The sequence below is a fragment of the Scyliorhinus canicula genome, chromosome 24, assembly GCF_902713615.1.
Source record: "Scyliorhinus canicula chromosome 24, sScyCan1.1, whole genome shotgun sequence".
Classification (NCBI taxonomy): domain Eukaryota; kingdom Metazoa; phylum Chordata; class Chondrichthyes; order Carcharhiniformes; family Scyliorhinidae; genus Scyliorhinus; species Scyliorhinus canicula.
This window is the reverse complement of record NC_052169.1, coordinates 16,679,286-16,700,382: the sequence shown is the minus strand read 5'-3', so window position 1 is coordinate 16,700,382 and position 21,097 is coordinate 16,679,286. Positions and strand designations below refer to the sequence as shown.

General features: G+C 50.4%; 1 protein-coding gene across 2 annotated transcripts in view; it reads right to left on the bottom strand.

Annotated features, from left to right (window-relative positions):
* Positions 1–18,098, bottom strand: part of usp3 (ubiquitin specific peptidase 3) — a 96,061-nt gene extending 77,963 nt beyond the window's left edge. The window contains exons 1-2 of one of the 2 annotated variants that reach the window (XM_038784513.1): positions 17,535–18,098; positions 4,380–4,440 (exon numbers count right to left, since the gene is read on the bottom strand). In XM_038784513.1, coding sequence (XP_038640441.1) covers positions 4,380–4,440; positions 17,535–17,625 — 152 coding nt within the window. In that variant the 5' untranslated portion in view covers positions 17,626–18,098. Of the gene's footprint in view, positions 1–4,379; positions 4,441–4,633; positions 4,658–17,534 lie in introns of those variants that run through there. The other variant, XM_038784514.1, reaches the window with a different exon arrangement.
* Between the last annotated feature and the right edge of the window lie 2,999 nt (positions 18,099–21,097).

Here is a 21,097-nt window from a genome sequence, read left to right as displayed (position 1 = left end):
GCGAAGAAATTTCTCGTCAAATCTAAATAATTGTCGCCTTCTTGCCCCTGAGACTATGCTGCCATGTCCTAGATTCCCCAGTCAGGGGAAACAACCTCGCAGGTGTCGACCCTGTCAAACCCCTTTAGAATCCTCTGCTACAATGAGAACACCACATTCTCCGAAACTGAGTGCAACTGCCTCAACCTTTTTGTCATGGCAAAGCCAGAGAAAATCTGCTGTACCACTGTCAATCCAAGTAATATCCTTCCTTAGATATCAAATTAGAAGTAGGTGTCTAATCAGCTCATAGAGCCTGCTCCGCCATTCAATAAGATCATGGTTGGTCTGACTGTGGCCTCAACTTTACTTTCCTGCCCACAGGCCCCACAATAACCCTCGACTCCCGGGGAGATCAAAAACATGTCCAATTCAGCCTTGAATATATTCAGTGACCCAGCCTCCACTATACTCTGTGGAAGCGAATTCCAGAGACCAACAACCTTCGGAGAAGTAATCCCTCCTCATCAATCCGTGGGCAGCACGGTAGCACCAATGGCTAGCACTGTGGCTTCACTGCGCCAGGGTCCCAGGTTCGATTCCCCACTGGGACACTGTGCGGAGTCCGCATGTTTTCCCCGTGTCTGCGTGGGTTTCTTCCGGGTGCTCCGGTTTCCTCCCACAATCCAAAGACGTGCAGGTTAGGTGGATTGCCATGATAAATTGCCCAGAGTGACCAAAAAGGTTAGGAGGGCTTATTGGGTTACAGGGATAGGGTGGAAGTGAGGGCTTAAGTGGGTCAGTGCAGACTCGATGGGCCGAATGGCCTCCTTCTGTATGTTCAATCATAAATGAGGACCCTTACTTTTTAAAACAGTGCCTCCTAGTCATAAGATTCTCCTCTCTCCTCTACCACACCCCACCCCTAAGAGGGGAAACATCTGCTCAGCATCTACCCTATCCAGCTCCTCTCAAAATATTATGTTTCAGTAAAATGCCCCTTATTCTTCTAACCATCCTAGGCCTCTCCTGCTCAAGCTTTCCTCATACGACTGCTCCGTCATCCCAGGAATCAGCCCAGTGAATCTTCTCTGGGCTGCTCCCAAGGCAAGTATAGCCCCTCCCTTAAAATGCTGGAAAAGGGCAGCACGGTGGCACAGTGGTCAGCATTGCTGCCTACGGCGCTGAGGACCTGGGTTCCAATCCCGGTCCTGGGTCACTGTCTGTGAGGAGTTTGCACATTCTCCCCATGTTTGCTTCGGTTTCACCCCCACAACCCAAAGATGTGCAGGGTAGGCGGATTGGCCACACTAAATTGCTCCTTAATTGGAAAAAATAATTGGGTACTCTTTAAAAAAAAAATGCTGGAAAAAACTCAGGTCAGACAGCATCAGTGGAGAAAACCATAGTTAACATTTAACTGCTAACTCTGAAATGAAATGAAATGAAATGAAATGAAATGAAAATTGCTCATTGTCACGAGTAGGCTTCAAATGAAGTTACTGTGAAAAGTCCTGAGTCGTCACATTCAGACGCCTGTTTGGGGAGGCTGGTACGGGAATTGAACCATGCTGCTGGCCTGCCTTGGTCTGCTTTCAAAGCCAGCGATTTAGCCCACTGTGCTAAATCAGCCCCGAGACTCTGCTTCGCTCTCCACAGATGCTGGCTGACCCGAGTTTTTCCACCATTGCTTTGTTTTAATCAGATTTCCAGCGCCCACAGTATTTTGTTTTTGTATATCCCTCAAGGAAGGAGGGCAACCCGCCACATAATACACTAGCTGCGGGATTACCAATGCTCTGTATAATCGTAGCAAGAATTCCCTATGGTTTAGACTCCATCCCACTTGCAATAAAAAGCCAACATTCTATTTCCCTTCATAATTGTGTACCTGCCGCCGACTTCTTGGGATTCTTGGTCTCTCTGTACCAAAACATTCTCCAGGCTCTCTGCATTTAAATAATATCCTGTTTTTCCAGTCTTCCTACCTCCCAAAGTGGACAACCACACCCTTCCCCACATTATGCTCAGTCTGACAAATTTTTGCCCTATTTATATCCCTTTACAGACTTGTTGCAACCTCCCAAACTTGTTTTCCTCGTATGATCAGCAAATTTGGGCACAAGACCCTTCATCCAAGTCGCTGAGATAGATCTCAAATAGTTGAGGCCCCACCACTGACCCCTGTGGAGTGCCACTCAGTAAAGTTTGCCAACCCAGGGGCAGCACGGTGGCCTAGTGGTTAGCACAACCGCCTCACGGCGCTGAGGTCCCAGGCTCGATCCCGGCTCTGGGTCACTGTCTGTGTGGAGTTTGCACATTCTCCCCGTGTCTGCGTGAGTTTCGCCCCCACAACCCAAAAATGTGCAGAGTAGGTGGATTGGCCACGCTAAATTGCCCCTTAATAGAAAAAATAATTGGGTCATCTAAATTTATTTTAAAAAAACAAACAAAAAAAAAACTTCCTTACCCACAGGTGATGTATACTTCTCATAGTCTTTCTCAATAGAATATATCTTTGTTGCAGGTACCTCCTTAAATGTTTGCCACTGCTTCTCGACAGTCGAGGTTTCACGTCTTTTTAAAAATATATTCTCCTTTTTCTAATCTTACTACCAAGTGAATAACCTCAACATTATACTCCATCTAAGGGCGGCACATGGCGCAGTGGTTAGCACTGTGACTGCGGCGCTGAGGACCCGAGTTCGAATCCCAGCCCTGGGTCACTGTCTGTGTGGAGTTGCACATTCTCATCGTGTCTGCGTGGATTTCACCCCCACAACCCAAACGTGCAGTTTAGGTGCACTGGCCACACTAAATTGCCCCTTAATTGGAAATAAATAAATGGGTACTCTAAATTTTTTTTAAAACATTATACTCCGGGCAGCACGGTGGCGCAGTGGTAGCACTGCAGTCTCACAGCGCCGAGGTCCCAGGTTCAATCCCAGCTCTGGGTCACTGTCCATGCGGCGTTTGCACATTGTCCCCGTGTTTGCGTGGGTTTTGCCCCCACAACCCAAAGATGTGCAGGGTAGGTGGATTCAACACGCTAAATTGCCCCTTGATTGGAAAAAATGAATTGGTACTCTAAATTTATTTTTAAAAACATTATACTCCATCTGTCCATCCACTTAACCTGTCTATATCTCACTGCAGCCTCCGTATCCTCCTCATAGCTTACATTCTGCTTACATTTATCCAAGCAAACTTGGATAAATTACTCTGGGTCCCAGAGTAGAATTAATATTGATTGTAAATAGAGGAGACCCAGCAATGATCCTTGTATCACTCCAGCAGCTACAGACAGCCAACTTAGAAATAACCATGTACCCCAACTCAGCCAACTTGCAAATGCCTATTTACCCTTACTCTGTGTCTTGTCCACTAACCAACCCTCTATCCTTGCTAAATATTACACCCCAACTCTTAAGCTTTTGTGCGGCACCACATTGAATGCCTTTTGGAAATCCAAGAATACAGGATTTACTGGCTCCCCTTTATCTACCCTACAAGTTACATCCTCAAAAGATTCTAATGAATTTGTCGAACAAGTTTCCCTTTCACAAAAAAATTGCCTGATCACACTATGATTTAAGTGCATTGTTAAGATTTCCTTAATAAAGGATGGCATGGTAGGGCAGTGGTTAACACTGCTGCTGCACGGTGCCGAGGATCCGGGTTCGATCCCATTCCCGGATCACTGTCCGTGTGGAGTTTGCAAATTCTCCCTATGTCTGCGTGGGTCTCACCCCTCAACCCAAAGATGTGCCTGGTAGGTGAATTGGCCACGCTAAATTGCCCGTTTATTGGAAAAAAATAAGGATCGGGTACTCTAAATTTATTTTTTTTAAAGATTTCCTTAATAATAGATTTCAGAATTTTCCCAACAACTGACTGGCCTATGGTGCTCCGCTTGCTATTCAAGAAATGAGGGAGGGATAAATGTTACATTTGCTACCTTTTGACCCGCTGGGAGTATCCTAGAATCTAGAGAATTTTGGAATTACCTTCTTCAGAACCTTAGGGCGCAGGCCATCAGGTCCTGGGATTATTTTTTTACAACATTCTACTCCATTAAATATTGACCTATCATATTTACACTACGGGAGTTATACCGCAATGTTCCCAGGCCATTCTATATGAAACAAGCAGCACAGCTTTGTCAGAAGGTAAACAATATTTTTTTTAAATAACAGAAATGTTTTACAGTAAGTTAAAAATCATGCTGGGCTTGCAATCTGCTATTAAGTGCGTCACACTTCAAGCGAAGAGGTGAAGAAGCTACACACCTGCCAGCCTTTATATAGCACGATCACTAAAGAACTAATGAATTAAGTGCGACAATTAGAGTCTGGGTTTATCTTTATGACAGTCGGAGTCTCAGCAGAATTTTACCATACCTTCCGCAGTGAACACTTGAACACATTAGACAGACCCATGGACTCTTGTTGGAGCGACAAACTGCAAAACAGAATGGAGACAATTGTTTTACCTTCAGGATTTCACAAAATCATCAACAAGAGGTGTTTATTTCTCCGAGTATATATTTTATTTTTAAAACATTGCCTACTGCACATTAAGCACGTAGAAACAAAAATCTCTCTTCTGTAAATGTGGTCAATATGCAGTATTCAAAGCTGCGGCACAAACTTACAGACCACACCGTGGAATTCAGACAGCAAGCGCTGCCCTTCATTTCCTCAGAGAATCCAACTGTCGCTTTTAGGAGGTATTGAAACATTTTGCCGCGACACTGAACTGCACAGTGGCTCACAGACTCAATGCTAATAACAATAGCTGGCCCAAAGGGACAGCTGTGTAAATGTAATCCAGTGCCTAATCCCCATTGAGGGCAGCGAGTCACTTCTGGCAATGGTCAAGAGTCAGCTCACGATAGGATGGTGACAGATCAGTGAACATTCTTGTTATCCTGTAGCGGTTGAATCCTGTATAATTATTTTACATAGCACCTTTAAAGTGGAAATACATTCCATAGACCCAGAAATGCGATCAAAATAATCCTTTTGTATTTATTTCACTGCAGCAATAATTGAAGTGGAATCGGTTTATCATAAAACTTCAACATTCAATGTACTAATAACAGGATAAAAAGACGTGTCCACTCTTGCGCAAAATAGATGAGACTGCAAAGTCATAAACGGAGGCTGGGTTTTTTTGATGCACTTTTGAACTTAAAGCAGCTTGGAGATGGTCCCTCGGTGGTCTGGCATGTCGGGGCTTTAGTTAATCTCCTTGGTTACACTGCCACCATTGAACTTGACATCCAACCAAAGCTGATTTTCTGCATTCTTGTGCAATCTCCACTCTGCTGTTACATCCAAGTGTTCATAATGAAACAAAAATTGGTCACAAATGGATCCCCACTCTCAGAACTTCTCTCGCTTCAATTGAGGGGGCAGTTTCTTTCACAAGGAGCGACAAGAGCAAGGTTGGAAACAATCACATTGTTTTTTTAATTAAACTGACCTAGTCACAAAGCTTGGATGGGAGAGGATGAAAGAGCAAAAGATTTACGAACAGTAAGTTGGTTAGAAAATGTACCGTTGCAAAATTATTTTTTTTTAAAATACATTTCAAACAGTGGCCATTCAGGTGTTGGGAGGATTTGGCCTGCAGTGTTTATCTGTTTTGAAGTTGACGCCATGCACTGACTGCTGCCAGGCAAGTTGCTCGAACGTGTAGGCAGAGTGCTGACTGAGAATCTGACCTTGTGGACACCACCACAGCCAATGCAAATCCCATCCACATCCAATATCCATAATTACCCGCTGGAAAGCAATCGGAATCCTGACTAATTTTTGCTTCCATCCCAGCAAATAGCAGAGTGCAGCAGGAATGGAGAAAGCTCCACCAAACATAAAGACTTATGCTAAAGGAAGATTTTTCAAGCGCAATCCCAACCACCCCCCAAGCAACGATGTGAACCTGGGTTTATACAAACACATGCCATTTTATCATTCCTACCTTCCATCCCATCATTCATCCCTTTTCCTTGCTTAGAACCTGTCTCACCTCAGCTATTTCCAGTCCGATGAAAGGTCAGCGACCTGAAACATCTCTCTTCACAGACACTGCTGAGCATTTTCAGCATTTTCTGTTTTTATTTAAGGGTTAGAGCTGAGTGGGAACATAACAAGTAAGAGGATATCCAGGTAGTTAATGCGTGGTAAAGGTTATGTCTGGGTAATAGCTAAACTTTCAACAGCAGGCCCTTGGGTGCCGATTAAGTATTGCAGAAATGTAATAGCCTTTAAATATTTACTGGCAATATTTAACTCCCAAGAGATTAGAGCACTTGACTGGGTTTTTTTCATTATATACATATTTTCAGCTGCCCTGTGACTGCCATTTGGATTGCAGGAATCAATTCCTGTGGGACAAACGGTGAGTGGAATTCAATCCGAGCACAAATACATTCGAGGTAATTAAAAATCATCAGCGGAATAACTTCAGCTCCAATTTCAAACTTCAAAACCCACACAATGAGAGCCCAATCAACGCTCTTTTTCTGAAATCTTATCTCAATCAAGGGGCTAACCAACTTGAGTTTCACAGATGCTCACACTGCAGATTTTAAATTTCGAGACCCCAGAAATTATTTGTGCTTCAAGTTGATATCGTTACGGAATCAAGTGCACAACACATGGATGCAATTTCAGTTATGTTTAGGTTACTGGACTGATTTTTTTGCAAACAATTCCTCACAAAACTTTTCAATTGCCACAATTTTTAGCAAGAATTAATTTACACACACTAACAACTCTGGCTATGTGTTACACGAGAGCTGACCTCCAGCAGCAGCCTTCGTGGCAATATCCATACATGTTTAATTGTGGTCCAAATTATGTTTCATTAATACTTTGCGTGAATGGCTATCCATTTCCTCAGGTTCTCTGCTTTTAGGAATAGTGCCTACATGGCCCTCATTCAGGTACCATCAGGCAGATGTAATGGAGGCTTCATGAACTCTTATTCCCATTTGTCCCGTTTAAGACAAACCAACATTTCTCACAATCCCTAAATTAAAACGTGTGGTACCATGCTCACTCCCACCTCCTCAAGGGCACGTCAAGCTGGCCTTGCCAGCATCGCCCACAATCCATGAATAAATAATTGTGACATAAATATGTAGTGAATATTGTCTGAATGTTGGTCATCATGATTTACAAAGAAAATTCTATTTTTTTTAACTATTTCTTTTTAAAGTGCCCAATTTTATTTTCCAATTAAGGGGCAATTTAGCATGGCCAATCCTCCTACCCTGTACATCCTTGGGTTGTGGGGGGTGAGACCCACGCAGACACAGGAAGAAAGTGCCTCACAAACCTTAGAGTTTTTTGAGAAGGTGACCAAACAGGTGGATGAGGGTAAAGCGGTTGATGTGGTGTATATGGATTTCAGTAAGGCGTTTGATAAGGTTCCCTACGGTAAGCTATTGCAGAAAATACGGAAGTATGGGATTGAAGGTGATTTAGCGGTTTGGATCAGTAATTGGCTAGCTGAAAGAAGACAGAGGGTGGTGGTTGATGGCAAATGTTCATCCTGGAGTTCAGTTACTAGTGGTGTACCGCAAGGATCTGTTTTGGGGCCACTGCTGTTTTTTATTTTTATAAATGACCTGGAAGAGGGTGTAGAAGGATGGGTTAGTAAATTTGCAGATGACACAAAGGTCGGTGGAGTTGTGGATAGTGCTGAAGGATGTTATAGGTTACAGAGGGACATAGATAAGCTGCAGAGCTGGGCTGAGAGGTGGCAGATGGAGTTTAATGAGGAAAAGTGTGAGGTGGTTCACTTTGGAAGGAGTAACAGGATAACAGGAATGCAGAGTACTGGGCTAATGGCAAGATTCTTGGTAGTATAGATGAACAGAGAGATCTCGGCATCCAGGTACATAAATCCCTGAAAGTTGCCACCCAGGTTAATAGGGCTGTTAAGAAGGCAGATGGTGTGCTAGCCTTTATCAGTAGGGGGATTGCGTTTCGGAGCCACGAGGTCATGCTGCAGCTGTACAAAACTCTGGTGCGGCCGAACCTGGAGTACTGCGTGCAGTTCTGGTCACCACATTATAGGAAGGATGTGGAAGCTTTGGAAAGGATTCAGACGAGATTTACTAGGATGTTGCCTGGTATGGAGGGTAGGTCTTACGAGGAGAGGCTCAGGGACTTGAGGTTGTTTTCGTTAGAGAGGAGAAGGCTGAGAGGTGACTTAAGAGAGACATATAAGATAGTCAGAGGGTTAGATAGGGTGGACAGTGAGAGTCTTTTTCCTCGGATGGTGATGACCAACACGACGGGACATAACTTTAAATTGAGGGGTGATAGATATAGGACAGATGTCAGAGGCAGTTTCTTTACTCAGAGAGTAGTAGGGGTGTGGAACGCCCTGCCTGTAACAGTAGTAGACTCGCCAAATTTAAGAGCATTTAAGTGGTCACTGGATAGACATATGGATGAAAATGGAATAGTGTAGGTCAGATAGGCTTCAGATGGTTTCACAGGTCGGCGCAACATCGAGGGCCGAAGGGCCCGTACTGCGCTGTAATGTTCTATGTTCCACACGGACAGTGACCCGGGGCTGGGATCGAACCCGGGTCCTTGGCGCCGTGAGGCAGCACTGCTAACCACTGCGCCGCCCTACAAATAACATGCTATAGTCATCTACATAGGTTAGATTTATAGGTAAAATTGCATCTTAAACTGACGTAGGAGTGATGGAACTAAAATATTTTACTTAAATTAGATTTGATTTAACAATATAACTGAGGCGCGAACCTGCCAAGATTTTGTAAAAACTAGAAATGAACTAACTGCCTGCCTGCGTTCTGGATTATATTAGTTCCAGCTATTTGATCAGTGGAGCCTTTACATCACAGACATTACTGTCCACCCTGCTTTCACTTTGCTAATGTTTCACGCAGATCTGCAGAAATATAAAAGAATCAAAAGGATCAGATCGGATTACTATTTGGAGATTCAGGGTTACCAATACGGATATCAGCAGCAACCTCAAAATGGAGAGAACAAGAATGGGTAGAGAGAGGGAAAGAGGAAGGCAGTTCTCCTTTCCTCATTTGTCCTTTTAAATTTTACCCCTCAGCTTTCCCCTTTCACAACGGGTTTACTGACAAAATCAATTCCCCCTCTGTCTTTCCAAATGTATTTTCGCTGCCCATTTAACTCCTTGGGTGGGTAACTTGCTCATCGAGCTTTTTCTAAGTTCCCAGTGTGTCCTCCCTAGGTACCGGATTAAAGAGGTCACAGCCCCCCAGTTTTGGATCAATACCTTACTACCCAGTAACGCATTGATGAGAAACACCCTTAATCAGATATCACACTGTCCTTTCCACTTCCTCTCGCAAACACTACCAGCAGCAGGAAACAGGCCTCTTCAAAGCAGAGTAAATAGTTCCATGATTGCTTCATTCCTCACAAAGCTATTGTTTAAAAATCACATTTCCACTCTCAATATCCCCTGCTAATGCCATTGTGAAATGCAAAAGATTATGGTATTGGCCGTATCCTAACATCTGGCAAAAAAAACCCACAATGAAATCTGTTGAAGCCTTTTGCTAGTTCAATATTTCAGCTTTCCTGTAAATTCATAAAGTAATTGTTCACAGCAATCAGATCAACAAGACAAATTAACTCCCTTAACAACACAAGTCATTTTAAGAAACAGATGTGAAGACATCAATTTTGTACACTCATGATTTAGCTCCACGTTTTGTAATAAACCTTGATGCTCATTTCAAAACAGGAGTGTAGCTCACTCACTCATTCATCGCTCAGACAAATATCACGGGTTCAAAACATGTGCTCAATTTTTATTTGTTTTGATTTTCATTTGTGGGATGTGGGCATCACTTGCAAGGCCAACACTTATTGCCCACCTCTAATTGTCCTCCAGAAGGTGATCAGCCACCTGTTTGACCCATTGCAATTCATCAGACATCCACAGTACTGTTAGGGAGTTCCAGGATTTTAACCCAGTGACAGTGAAGGAACAGTGATATAATTGTAAATCAGCATGGTTTGTGGCTTGAGTTTGTGTGTGTATATGTGGTGGTGGTGGGGGGGGGGGGGGGGGGGGGGGGGGGGGGGGGGGGGGGGGTTGCCTGGCAAATTGCTGCACAGCATCTTGAATATAATAATCTTTATAAAGTGTCAGAAGTAGGCTTACAATAACACTGCAATGAAGTTACTGTGAAAAGCCCCTAGTCGCCACACTATGGCACCTTTCAGGTGCACAGGGGGAGAATTCAGAATGACCAATTCACCTAACAAGCACGTCTTTCGGGACTTGTGGGAGGAAACTAGAGCGCCCGGTGGAAACCCACGCAGACACGGGGAAAACGTGCAGACTCCACAGAGACAATGACCCAAATTCGAAACAAACCTGGGACCCTGGTGCTGTGAAGCAACAGTGCTAACCACTGTGCTACCGTGCCACCCTATGGTACATACTATAGCCACTGCACATTGATCATGGAGGGTGTGATGGATGGGATCCTGATCAAGCAGACTACTGATTTCAGTTGGCATTAAGGCTGGTGAAAAAAACCCTGAGCAATAACATTTGCTGAAACCAAATCAAGGGCAATTTTTGACTAGTGACAATGACTCTGCACCCCCCCCCCCCCCCCCACCCCCCGTGGTATGAGGGTAAATCTGAAGTATTTATATTAAATTGTAAGAGTGGGGGACATGGAATCAACTTAGACTGATATCAGGAAGCTCTTTTTTTTTCAAATAAAGAATGGCCAATGTAGAAGTCACGAAGGGTTTTGTTGGAGTTTTTAGGCACGGACTGTTTCCACTAGCAGTAACTAGAGGACACAGACTTAACATAATTGGCAAACAAGCCAGAGGCCAGGTGAGATTTTCTTTTTAAATCTGCAATCCTGTCACCAAAAGTAGTGGAAGCAGATTCATTAGTAACGTTAATTGGGGAACTAAATAAAATAGCAGAGAGGGTTACAGGAGAACAGTGAAGTGGATAGATCATTCAAAGAGCTAGTATAGGAATGGTGGGCCCAAATGGCCTCCTTCAGTGATGTGAGCCGATGATTGGACACCAACGTAAAAGACTGGAGGTGAACATCTGACAATTATGCTGCATGAAGAGCATTTGGAATATTTTGAGATGATTAACCTATGTGGATCCCACCCATAATTATGTCCACAGCTCCCGGAGAGCAGCAGGACAGTTAGATGAGGTGGTTAAGGCGGCATCTGGGATACTTGTCTTTATTAGCAGAGACATAGAGTATAAAATCAGGGAGGTTATGATGGAGATTATAAAATGCTCATTAGGCCACAGCTGGAGAACTGTGTACAGTTCTGTTGCCACAACATAGGAAGGATGTGATTGCACTAGAGGGGGTACAGGAGAGATTCACCAGGCTGGGATGGAGCGTTTCAGCAACGAAGAGCAGCTGGTTAGGATGAGGTTGTTCTCCTTTGGGGGGGGGGGGGGGGGGGGGGGGGGTGTCACCTGATCGAGTCTACAAAATTCTGAAGGGCATAAATAGGGTTGGGTTAGGAAGAAATGTTTCCTCTTAGCTGAGGGCTCAATAACCAGGCGGCACAGATATAATAATAATCTTTGTCACAAGTAAGCTTACATTAACACTGCAATGAAGTTACCGTGAAAAGCCCCGAGTCACCATATTCCGCCCCCTGTTCGCGGAGGGAGAATTCAGAATGTCCAAATTACCTGACAGTACGTCTTTCGGACTTGTGGGAGGAAACTGGAGCACCCGGAGGAAATCCATGCAAACACAGGGAGAACGTGCAGACTCCGCACAGACAATGACCCAAGCCAGGAATCAAACCCAGGACCTTGGTGCTGTGAAGCAACAGTGTTAACCACTGTGCTACCATGTCACCCACCACATATACTGTAATGGGCGGAAATTTAGAGAGGATTTGAGGAAAAGCTTTTTCACCCAGTGGGTGGTGGGAATCTGGAACTCACTGTCTGAAAGAGTGGTAGATGAGGGAATCACGCATACAAGGCTATGGACCAAGAGCTGGAAATTGGGATTGGAATAGATAAGTGCTTGATGGCCAATGCAGACACAATGGGCCAAAGGGCCTCTGTTTGTGCTGTAAAAACTCTTATGATCTTGCGACCTTGGATGCTGTGTTCCAGCGGGATGAATGAAGACAGCTCCAGTTTACTATTCCCATTCACAATGTCACAGCACAGGCCTGTTGTGAAGCTGCTTCGAAAATCACAATGACATTGCATCGCTGGGAAATATCAATTTGTAGCATTAAGGATTGCAAATGACAACTCCGCTCATCTTTAACTGTCTGGTGTGCCCCGGTCAGGAAGTAAAGTGCTGGGCTGAAAGTTATGGTACCATACATAATGGTAAGAAGTCTTACAACACCAGGTTAAAGTCCAACAGGTTTGTTTCAAACACGAGCTTTCGGAGCACTGCTCCTTCCTCAGGAAGCTCGTGTTTGAAACAAACCTGTTGGACTTTAACCTGGTGTTGTAAGACTGTGCTCACCCCAGTTCAACGCCGGCATCTCCACATCATACATAATGGTGTGTACTGCTACTCCACTGGCATTAACACCTTGAACAAACATTCACCAAGTCCGGATGTGTGATTTACCAGACAAGTCAGGTGACAAGCATGTCAGGGGAACACCCACGTGGAGCCAAATGGGATTAAAATTTCAGATCAACACTGCAATTGTAAGACACCAATAAAATAAGACTCCAGGCTGCAACAATCTGCTGCACATTGAAAAAATTATTTTTTTTAAAAACAACACACCCTGAACGCGCACATTCAGCGTTTCCATTTCAGTACACTTTCACACGCATTAGCTCAATTTCTTTCACATGGGCTTTTCACTCGATTACAATTCATACGGGAGAAAATCCTGCTGCAGGCCTGAAATCGGTTTCAAAACTTTTACACATTTGGCACGGAAGACAAAGGGAAGCGAATGCCGCCAGTCGGAAGTTATGAAATCTCAGAGGTTGTTCCCAATGTCCTCACATCAGATTTGCAACAAAGGCACTTCAACTATCGTTGTGCTAAATTATTGGGGTGGGGGGTAAAAACTAACCTACACAATAACCCCGATGATACAGCATATCTGATACACATAAAAATGTAGACAATTGACACTTCTAGACAAGAAAGTGTTTTTAAAATTCTGGGTTTCGGTAATCTGCCGTTAAAGCTGCTTACAATTTACACAGAAAAACTTCACATCACTTAAATCGCAAAGTCCTGTGTATTTTTCGCCCCCCTCCCCCCTCCCTTGTAGTACTGAGACAAGGCTGATCAGATTGCAGACCCACATCCCCGTCTCCTCGGTGTGAGTTCGATCATTGTGCAGAAATTCCATGTGCAAGGTCGTCTGAAACTGCATTAAATGCCAGGGTTTTTTTTTTGCGATAGGGAGGCTTATCACGGGGGCCCATTCCCTGTGAAAGCCTGGGAGAAGTAGTTTCTAACAGACATTTGCAGTGGGGCAGACCAGACAATGGGAACAATACAAGGCCTAACATTTTAGCAAAATAAGCCAGTGCGTTCCGACTCCGAGCACGCCTTCCACAAAGAAAAGTCACTCAAAAGTCTCACTGGGCACAGTAGCCAGAGTTTGTGCGCTGTTTGTTTTTGCAAGATAAATCCTGCATCTTTGGGATAAACTGGAAATTAAACGCCTGCCGTTGGCATCCAGACTGCATGGTTAGGACGTGGCAAAAATGTCAATAGACAAGGGGTGAAAAAAAGAGAGGTGGGGGTGCTTGACAAAATACACTCTGGCATATCAACACTTTTTTTTTTATAAACAAAACCTTCGCTTCTATTAATTAAACGCAGCTTCGAGGTAAGTTTCAATGTTATCGGTCTCCCTCGATTCGCTCATGAATAAATCAGGAAAAAAATCTGTCCAAAAACGCATCAGATTAAAAAGGCAGGGAGGGGGGTAGAAATCATTCGATTTGTCCCCAAGTTTACAGAGAGCAGAATGTTGTTCCAAGTGAGATCTGAGACCCCCCCCCCCCCCCCCAATCCCTCACCCCCTCACCAGCCTCCTCACATATCAAAGTCCAGGAGCTGGCGAGATAAATTTCATAATCCCCCTCTCGTTCCCCCATTATTTTGTTTCAATGTCTACATCAGGCAGTCCCTGAATTGTGATGGAGGGGGAGGGGGGTGATGGAGGGGGAGGGGGGTGATGGAGGGGGAGGGGGGGTGATGGAGGGGGAGGGGGGTGATGGAGGGGGAGGGGGGTGATGGAGGGGGAGGGGGGTGATGGAGGGGGAGGGGGGTGATGGAGGGGGTGGGGGGTGATGGAGGGGGAGGGGGGTGATGGAGGGGGAGGGGGGTGATGGAGGGGGAGGGGGGTGATGGAGGGGGAGGGGGGGGGGGGTGATGGAGGGGGAGGGGGAGGGGGGTGATGGAGGGGGAGGGGGGGGGGGGTGATGGAGGGGGAGGGGGGGGGGGGTGATGGAGGGGGAGGGGGGTGATGGAGGGGGAGGGGGGTGATGGAGGGGGAGGGGGAGGGGGGTGATGGAGGGGGAGGGGGTGATGGAGGGGGAGGGGGAGGGGGGGTGATGGAGGGGGAGGGGGAGGGGGGTGATGGAGGGGGAGGGCGAGGGGGGTGATGGAGGGGGAGGGGGGTGATGGGGGGGGAGGGGGGGGGGAGGGGGGTGATGGAGGGGGAGGGGGGGGGGGGAGGGGGGTGATGGAGGGGGAGGGGGTGATGGAGGGGGAGGGGGGGTGATGGAGGGGGGGGGGGGGTGATGGAGGGGGAGGGGGGGTGATGGAGGGGGAGGGGGGGTGATGGAGGGGGAGGGGGGGTGATGGAGGGGGAGGGGGGGTGATGGAGGGGGAGGGGGGGTGATGGGGGGGGAGGGGGGGTGATGGAGGGGGAGGGGGGTGATGGAGGGGGAGGGGGGGTGATGGAGGGGGAGGGGGGTGATGGAGGGGGAGGGGGTGATGGAGGGTGAGGGGGGTGATGGAGGGAGAGGGGGAGGGGGGGGATGGAGAGGGAGAGGGAGAGGGGGAGGGGGGTGATGGAGAGGGAGAGGGGGAGGGGGGTGGGAGAGGGGGAGGGGGGTGGGAGAGGGGGAGGGGGGTGGGAGAGGGGGAGGGGGGTGGGAGAGGGGGAGGGGGGTGGGAGAGGGGGAGGGGGGTGGGAGAGGGGGAGGGGGTGATGGAGGGGGAGGGGGTGATGGAGGGGGAGGGGGTGATGGAGGGGGAGGGGGTGATGGAGGGGGAGGGGGGTGATGGAGGGGGAGGGGGTGATGGAGGGGGAGGGGGTGATGGAGGTGGAGGGGGTGATGGAGGGGGAGGGGGTGATGGAGAGGGAGGGGGTGATGGAGGGGGAGGGGGTGATGGAGGGGGAGGGGGTGATGGAGGGGGAGGGGGTGATGGAGGGGGAGGGGGTGATGGAGGGGGAGGGGGTGATGGAGGGGGAGGGGATGATGGAGGGGGAGGGGGTGATGGAGGGGGAGGGGGTGATGGAGGGGGAGGGGGTGATGGAGGGGAGTGTGATGGAGGGGAGGGGAGTGTGATGGAGGGGGAGGGGGTGATGGAGGGGGAGGGGGTGATGGAGGGGGAGGGGGGTGATGGAGGGGGAGGGGGGTGATGGAGGGGGAGGGGGGTGATGGAGGGGGAGGGGGGTGATGGAGGGGGAGGGGGGTGATGGAGGGGGAGGGGGGTGATGGAGGGGGAGGAGGGTGATGGAGGGGGAGGAGGGCGATGGAGGGGGCGATGGAGGGGGAGGGGGGTGATGGAGGGAGAGGGGGGTGATGGAGGGAGAGGGGGGTGATGGAGGGAGAGGGGGGTGATGGAGGGAGAGGGGGGTGATGGAGGGAGAGGGGGGTGATGGAGGGAGAGGGGGGTGACGGAGGGAGAGGGGGGTGACGGAGGGAGGGGGGTGACGGAGGGAGGGGGGTGACGGAGGGAGGGGGGTGACGGAGGGAGGGGGGTGACGGAGGGGGGGGTGACGGAGTGAGGGGGTGACGGAGGGGGGGGGTGACGGAGGGGGGGGGTGACGGAGGGGGGGGTTGACGGAGGGGGGGGTTGACGGAGGGGGGGTTGACGGAGGGGGGGTTGACGGAGGGGGGGTTGACGGAGGGGGGGGTTGACGGAGGGGGGGTTGACGGGGGGGGGGTTGACGGAGGGGGGGTTGACGGAGGGGGGGTTGACGGAGGGGGGGTTGACGGAGGGGGGGTTGACGGAGGGGGGGTTGACGGAGGGGGGGGTTGACGGAGGGGGGGGTTGACGGAGGGGGGGGTTGACGGAGGGGGGGGTTGACGGAGGGGGGGTTGACGGAGGGGGGGTGATGGAGGGGGGGGTTGACGGAGGGGGGGTTGACGGAGGGGGGTTGACGGAGGGGGGGTTGACGGAGGGGGGTTGACAGAGGGGGGTTGACAGAGGGGGGGTTGACGGAGGGGGGGTTGACGGAGGGGGGGTTGATGGGGAGGGGATGATGGGGGGGGAAATGGACGGGGGGTGATGGACAGGAGGGGGTGATGAAGGGAAAGAGGGGCGGGTGATGGAGGGAAGGGGAGGAGGGGATGATGGTGAGAAAGGGGGGTAATGGTGGTAAGGGGGGTTAATGGTGGTAAGGGGGGGTGATGGTGGGGAGGGGGTGTGATGGTAGGAAGGGGGGTGTGATGGTGGGAAAGGGCGGTGATGGTGGGAAAGGGGGGGTGATGGTGGGAAAGGGGTGATGGTGGGAAAAGGGGGGGTGATGGTGGGAAAAGGGGGGGTGATGGTGGGGAAAGGGGGGGTGATGGTGGGGAAAGGGGGGGTGATGGTGGGAAAAGGGGGGGTGATGGTGGGAAACGGGGGGGTGATGGTGGGAAAAGGGGGGTGATGGTGGGAAAAGGGGGGTGATGGTGGGAAAGGGGGGGTGATGGTGGGAAAGGGGGGGTGATGGTGGGAAAGGGGGGGTGATGGTGGGAAAGGGGGGGTGATGGTGGGAAAGGGGGGTGATGGTGGGAAAGGGGGGGTGATGGTGGGAAGGGGGGGGTGATGGTGGGAAGGGGGGGGTGATGGTGGGAAGGGGGGGGGGTGATGGTGGGAAAGGGGGGGGTGTGATGGTGGAAAGGGAAGGGGGGTGATGGTGGGAAGGGGGGATGATGGTGGGAAAGAGGGGGTGATGGTGGGAAGGGGGGTGATGGTGGAAAGAGGGGGGGGTGATGGTGGAAAGAGGGGGGGGTGATGGTGGAAAGAGGGGGGGTGATGGTGGAAAGAGGGGGGGTGATGGTGGAAAGAGGGGGGGTGATGGTGGAAAGAGGGGGGGTGATGGTGGAAAGAGGGGGGGTGATGGTGGAAAGAGGGGGGGGGATGGTGGAAAAAGGGGAGGGGGTGATAGAGGGAGAGCTCTCCTGGTATTGTTATAGCCCCCGGGGTGAGGCGCACGAGTGGAGAAAATGGGGAAAGAGGGAGATGGGTTCACAAATATATAGAGAGGGGGGGGGGGGAGAACTGGAGGAGAGAGAGTGTGTGTGTGTGTGTCCAAGTTGTGCAGACAGCAACTCACCGGCACAGCACCAGGAGGAGGGCGAGCCGTTCGGGAACCTGGTGGAGTCGGGCACGATGCAGACGCTGCTGTTCAAATGGGGGCACTCCATGTCCGGGGGGGCTGGGGATGGAGAAGGGTCGGGCCTGAGGCCTGGGGCGGCAGCAGCAGCAGCGCTGTGTGTCTCTCTCTCACACTCACTCAGTGTGTATGTGTGTCGGGCAGAATCAGACTGGGGTTGTGCGGGAGGGGGACGGGACAGGTGCCGAGGGGGAGGAAGGGGAGGGAGGACAATGCGGAACTGGGCGGGCTGGGGGCCGCGCTCTGTCTCTCTCACTCCGCCGCCATCTTGTCTTGGGGCCTAGTCGGGATCGGAGCGCAGGCCTGAGGCCTCCGCTCAGCGCCTCCCGCCCTGATCCCCGCGGGGCAGGGAGAGGGAGACACAGAGAGAAGCCGCTGATCACCGCCTCCCCGGGGAGGATTGCGCCCCCCAGGCCCGGCCGGAGGCTGCTGCTCTCCTTCAGCGGCAGGGAGGGAGGGAGGTGGGCCGGCGGTTGGGTCGAGCGGAGCCGCCACCCCGGTAACGGCCGCCCCGCCGGTCTCCATGGCGACCATTGTTTCCCCCCCCCGGGGGTTCAGAGACAGGTCACTGTCACCCCCCCCCCCCCCCCCCCGTTACTATGGGGATTGTCTAAGGGGGAGGGAGTCCCTGTGACGTCACAATGCCTGAGTGGATTGAATATCAACAAGGGGTAACGGTGGGGGGTGGGGTGACCCCAGGGGGATGTGCTAAGGGGTAACGAGGGGATGACCCCAGGGGTGTGTGTGCTAAGGGGTAATGGGGGGATGACCCCAGGAGTGTGTGCTAAGGGGTAATGGGGGATGACCCCGGGGGATGTGCTAAGGGGTAACGAGGGGATGACCCCAGGGGTGTGTGTGCTAAGGGGTAACGGGGCGATGACCCCAGGGGTGTGTGTGCTAAGGGGTAATGGGGGGATGACCCCAGGGGGATGTGCTAAGGGATAACGAGGGGATGACCCCAGAGGGATGTGCTGAGGGGTAATGGGGGGATGACCCCAGGGGGTGTGCTATGGGGTAACGAGGGGATGACCCCAGGGGGATGTGCTGAGGGCTAACGGGGAGATGTGCTGAGGGGTAATGGGGGGATGACCCCAGGGGGGTGTGATAAGGGGTAACGAGGGGATGACCCCAGGGGGACATGCTAAGGGGTAACGGGGGCATGACCCCAGGGGGACATGCTAAGGGGTAACGGGGGCATGACGCCAGGGGGACATGCTAAGGGGTAACGGGGGGATGACCCCAGGGGTAAACAGGAGGGTGACCCCAAGTGTAACCGAGGATGTCCCAAGGGTAACCACGGGACTGATGCCAGGGGTTAGGGGGAATGACCAAAGTGGTAACTGAGGGAATGACCCAAGAGGTAACTGGGGGGCTACCCCAGGGGGAGGCATGACCCCAGGTGTTAGAAGGGATGTGCTGAGGGGTAATGGGGGGGATGACCCCAGGGGGATGTGCTACGGGTAACGGGATGATTTTAAAGGGGTGTGCTAAGGGGTAATGGGGGGGATGATTTGAGGGTGATGTGCTAAGGGGTAACAGGGCGATGAACCCAGGGGGATGTGCTAAGGGGTAACAGGGGGATGACCCCAGGGGCATGTGCTAAGGGGTAACGGGGGCAAGAGCAGGATTTTGCCGAGTTCCCAATTACTCATGAAGATAATAAAGATTCCACAATTTTAATCAAAAATAAACTAAAATGTCACAATTTTTCTTTTAAATTTAGAGTACCCAATTCATTTTTTCCAATTAAGGGGCAATTTACCATGGCCAATCCACCTACCCTGCACATCTTTGGGTTGTGGGGGCGAAACCCAGGGAGAATGTGCAAACTCCACACGGACAGTGACCCAGAGCCGGGATCGAACCTGGGACCTCGGCGCTGTGAGTCCACAGTGCTAACCCACTGCGCCACCACGCTGCCAAATGTCACAAAATTAAGACAATCTACAATATCTAAGAAGCTAATATTCAGAATTAAGGTCAGGTAAATTTGAATTAACAGGAAAACTGAGATCAAACACACCACAGTGCACATTAAATGGCAGATGTGTCCCAGACAGATCCCACAAATTGCTCAGCTACCTACCCAGACATCAGGGATCACTGAGTCGCAAAGGTTTGTTAAAACTCCTTTGTCACCTTCATGAAGGGTTTTACAGCTTCACTTTTGAAGATCTAGGCAGAAATCTACTCCATTTCTGAGATTAAGTGTTGACGTTGACGCAGAATTTGTATACTTTCACGACAGCAAATCTGACCGGAGTGGTGCAGTGTTGGCATTGCTGCCAATGGCACTGTCGGTGTGGAGTTCGTATATTCTCTGCGTGGGTTTCACCCCCACAACCCAAAGATGGGCAGGGCAGGTAGATTGCCCATGCTAAATTGGCCCTTAATTGGAAAAAGAATAATTGGGTACTCTAAAATTAAAGAAAAAAACCCAATCGATTCAGCAACTGTGGAGGTACTAGAACCGGCGCCAAACGGGCTGGTTTAGCACGGGGCTAAATTGATGGCTTTGAAAGCAGACCCAGGCAGGCCAGCAGCACAGTTCAATTCCCGTACCAGCCTCCCCGAACAGGCGCCGGAATGTGGCGACTAGGGGCTTATCACAGTAACTTCATTTGAAGCCTACTCGTGACAATAAGTGATTTTCATTTTTCATTTCACGTGGGACACAATTGAATCCAATGAAAAACGGTGCGGGATTCGTCAGGTCCGTGATTGACATACGGGAGCCTGACCAGCTGCACATACACATTACAATCCCCACACACACTCATCCCAGCCAGCAAGGTGGGAGTAGGTGTCCCGGGGCATGCCCATCCCACTGATGGATCGGCTTTGCAATCTGTGGCCGTAAGTTCACAATGGGCTGTTAGCGGTGTGGGCACGGTTGCCTTGCTGGCTGTGGCAATCGGGTTCTGTGCCCGACTCCAGAGCCCACCTGGCCACCCCCCGCTACTCCACCCGGCCCTGGTAGAAACCGCCACCCCCCCCCCAGACAACAGCACAACTGTCAGCCAACTATGGCGATGTTGGACGCTTTCCGTATCCCCTCTCCCTCAGCAGCCAAGACGCTGGTTTCACGATTTTTAAAAGCAAAAGTAAACTGCGCCATTGGGAACCCGGCCCATCAGAGGCTGAGCATCGCGGGGGCCCCGGAGAATTCCGGGGTTGGGACCGCTAATGACATTCACAAACTGTGTTTACTGTATGTGCGTTCCGGACCACATTGATGTTGACAGAGTGTAGCTATTTGATGTCAAATCGGCTCCCGCCGAGATTTTAGCATCGGAACCTATTCTTCGTCCAATTGCATTTCCCAATTCCGGCGTCAGCCAACGGAGAATCCCGCCCCTACCCTCTGAATTCCCTCAAAAGCTACTCCAACTCGGAATGCCTCAACGGATGCTCAACTGGTTCAATCCCCTGAGACTGCGTTCTACTGAGCTCTCAGTGCCTAAACAGCAGCCCCCTTTTGGCATCTAGCCTCTTCCCCTGCT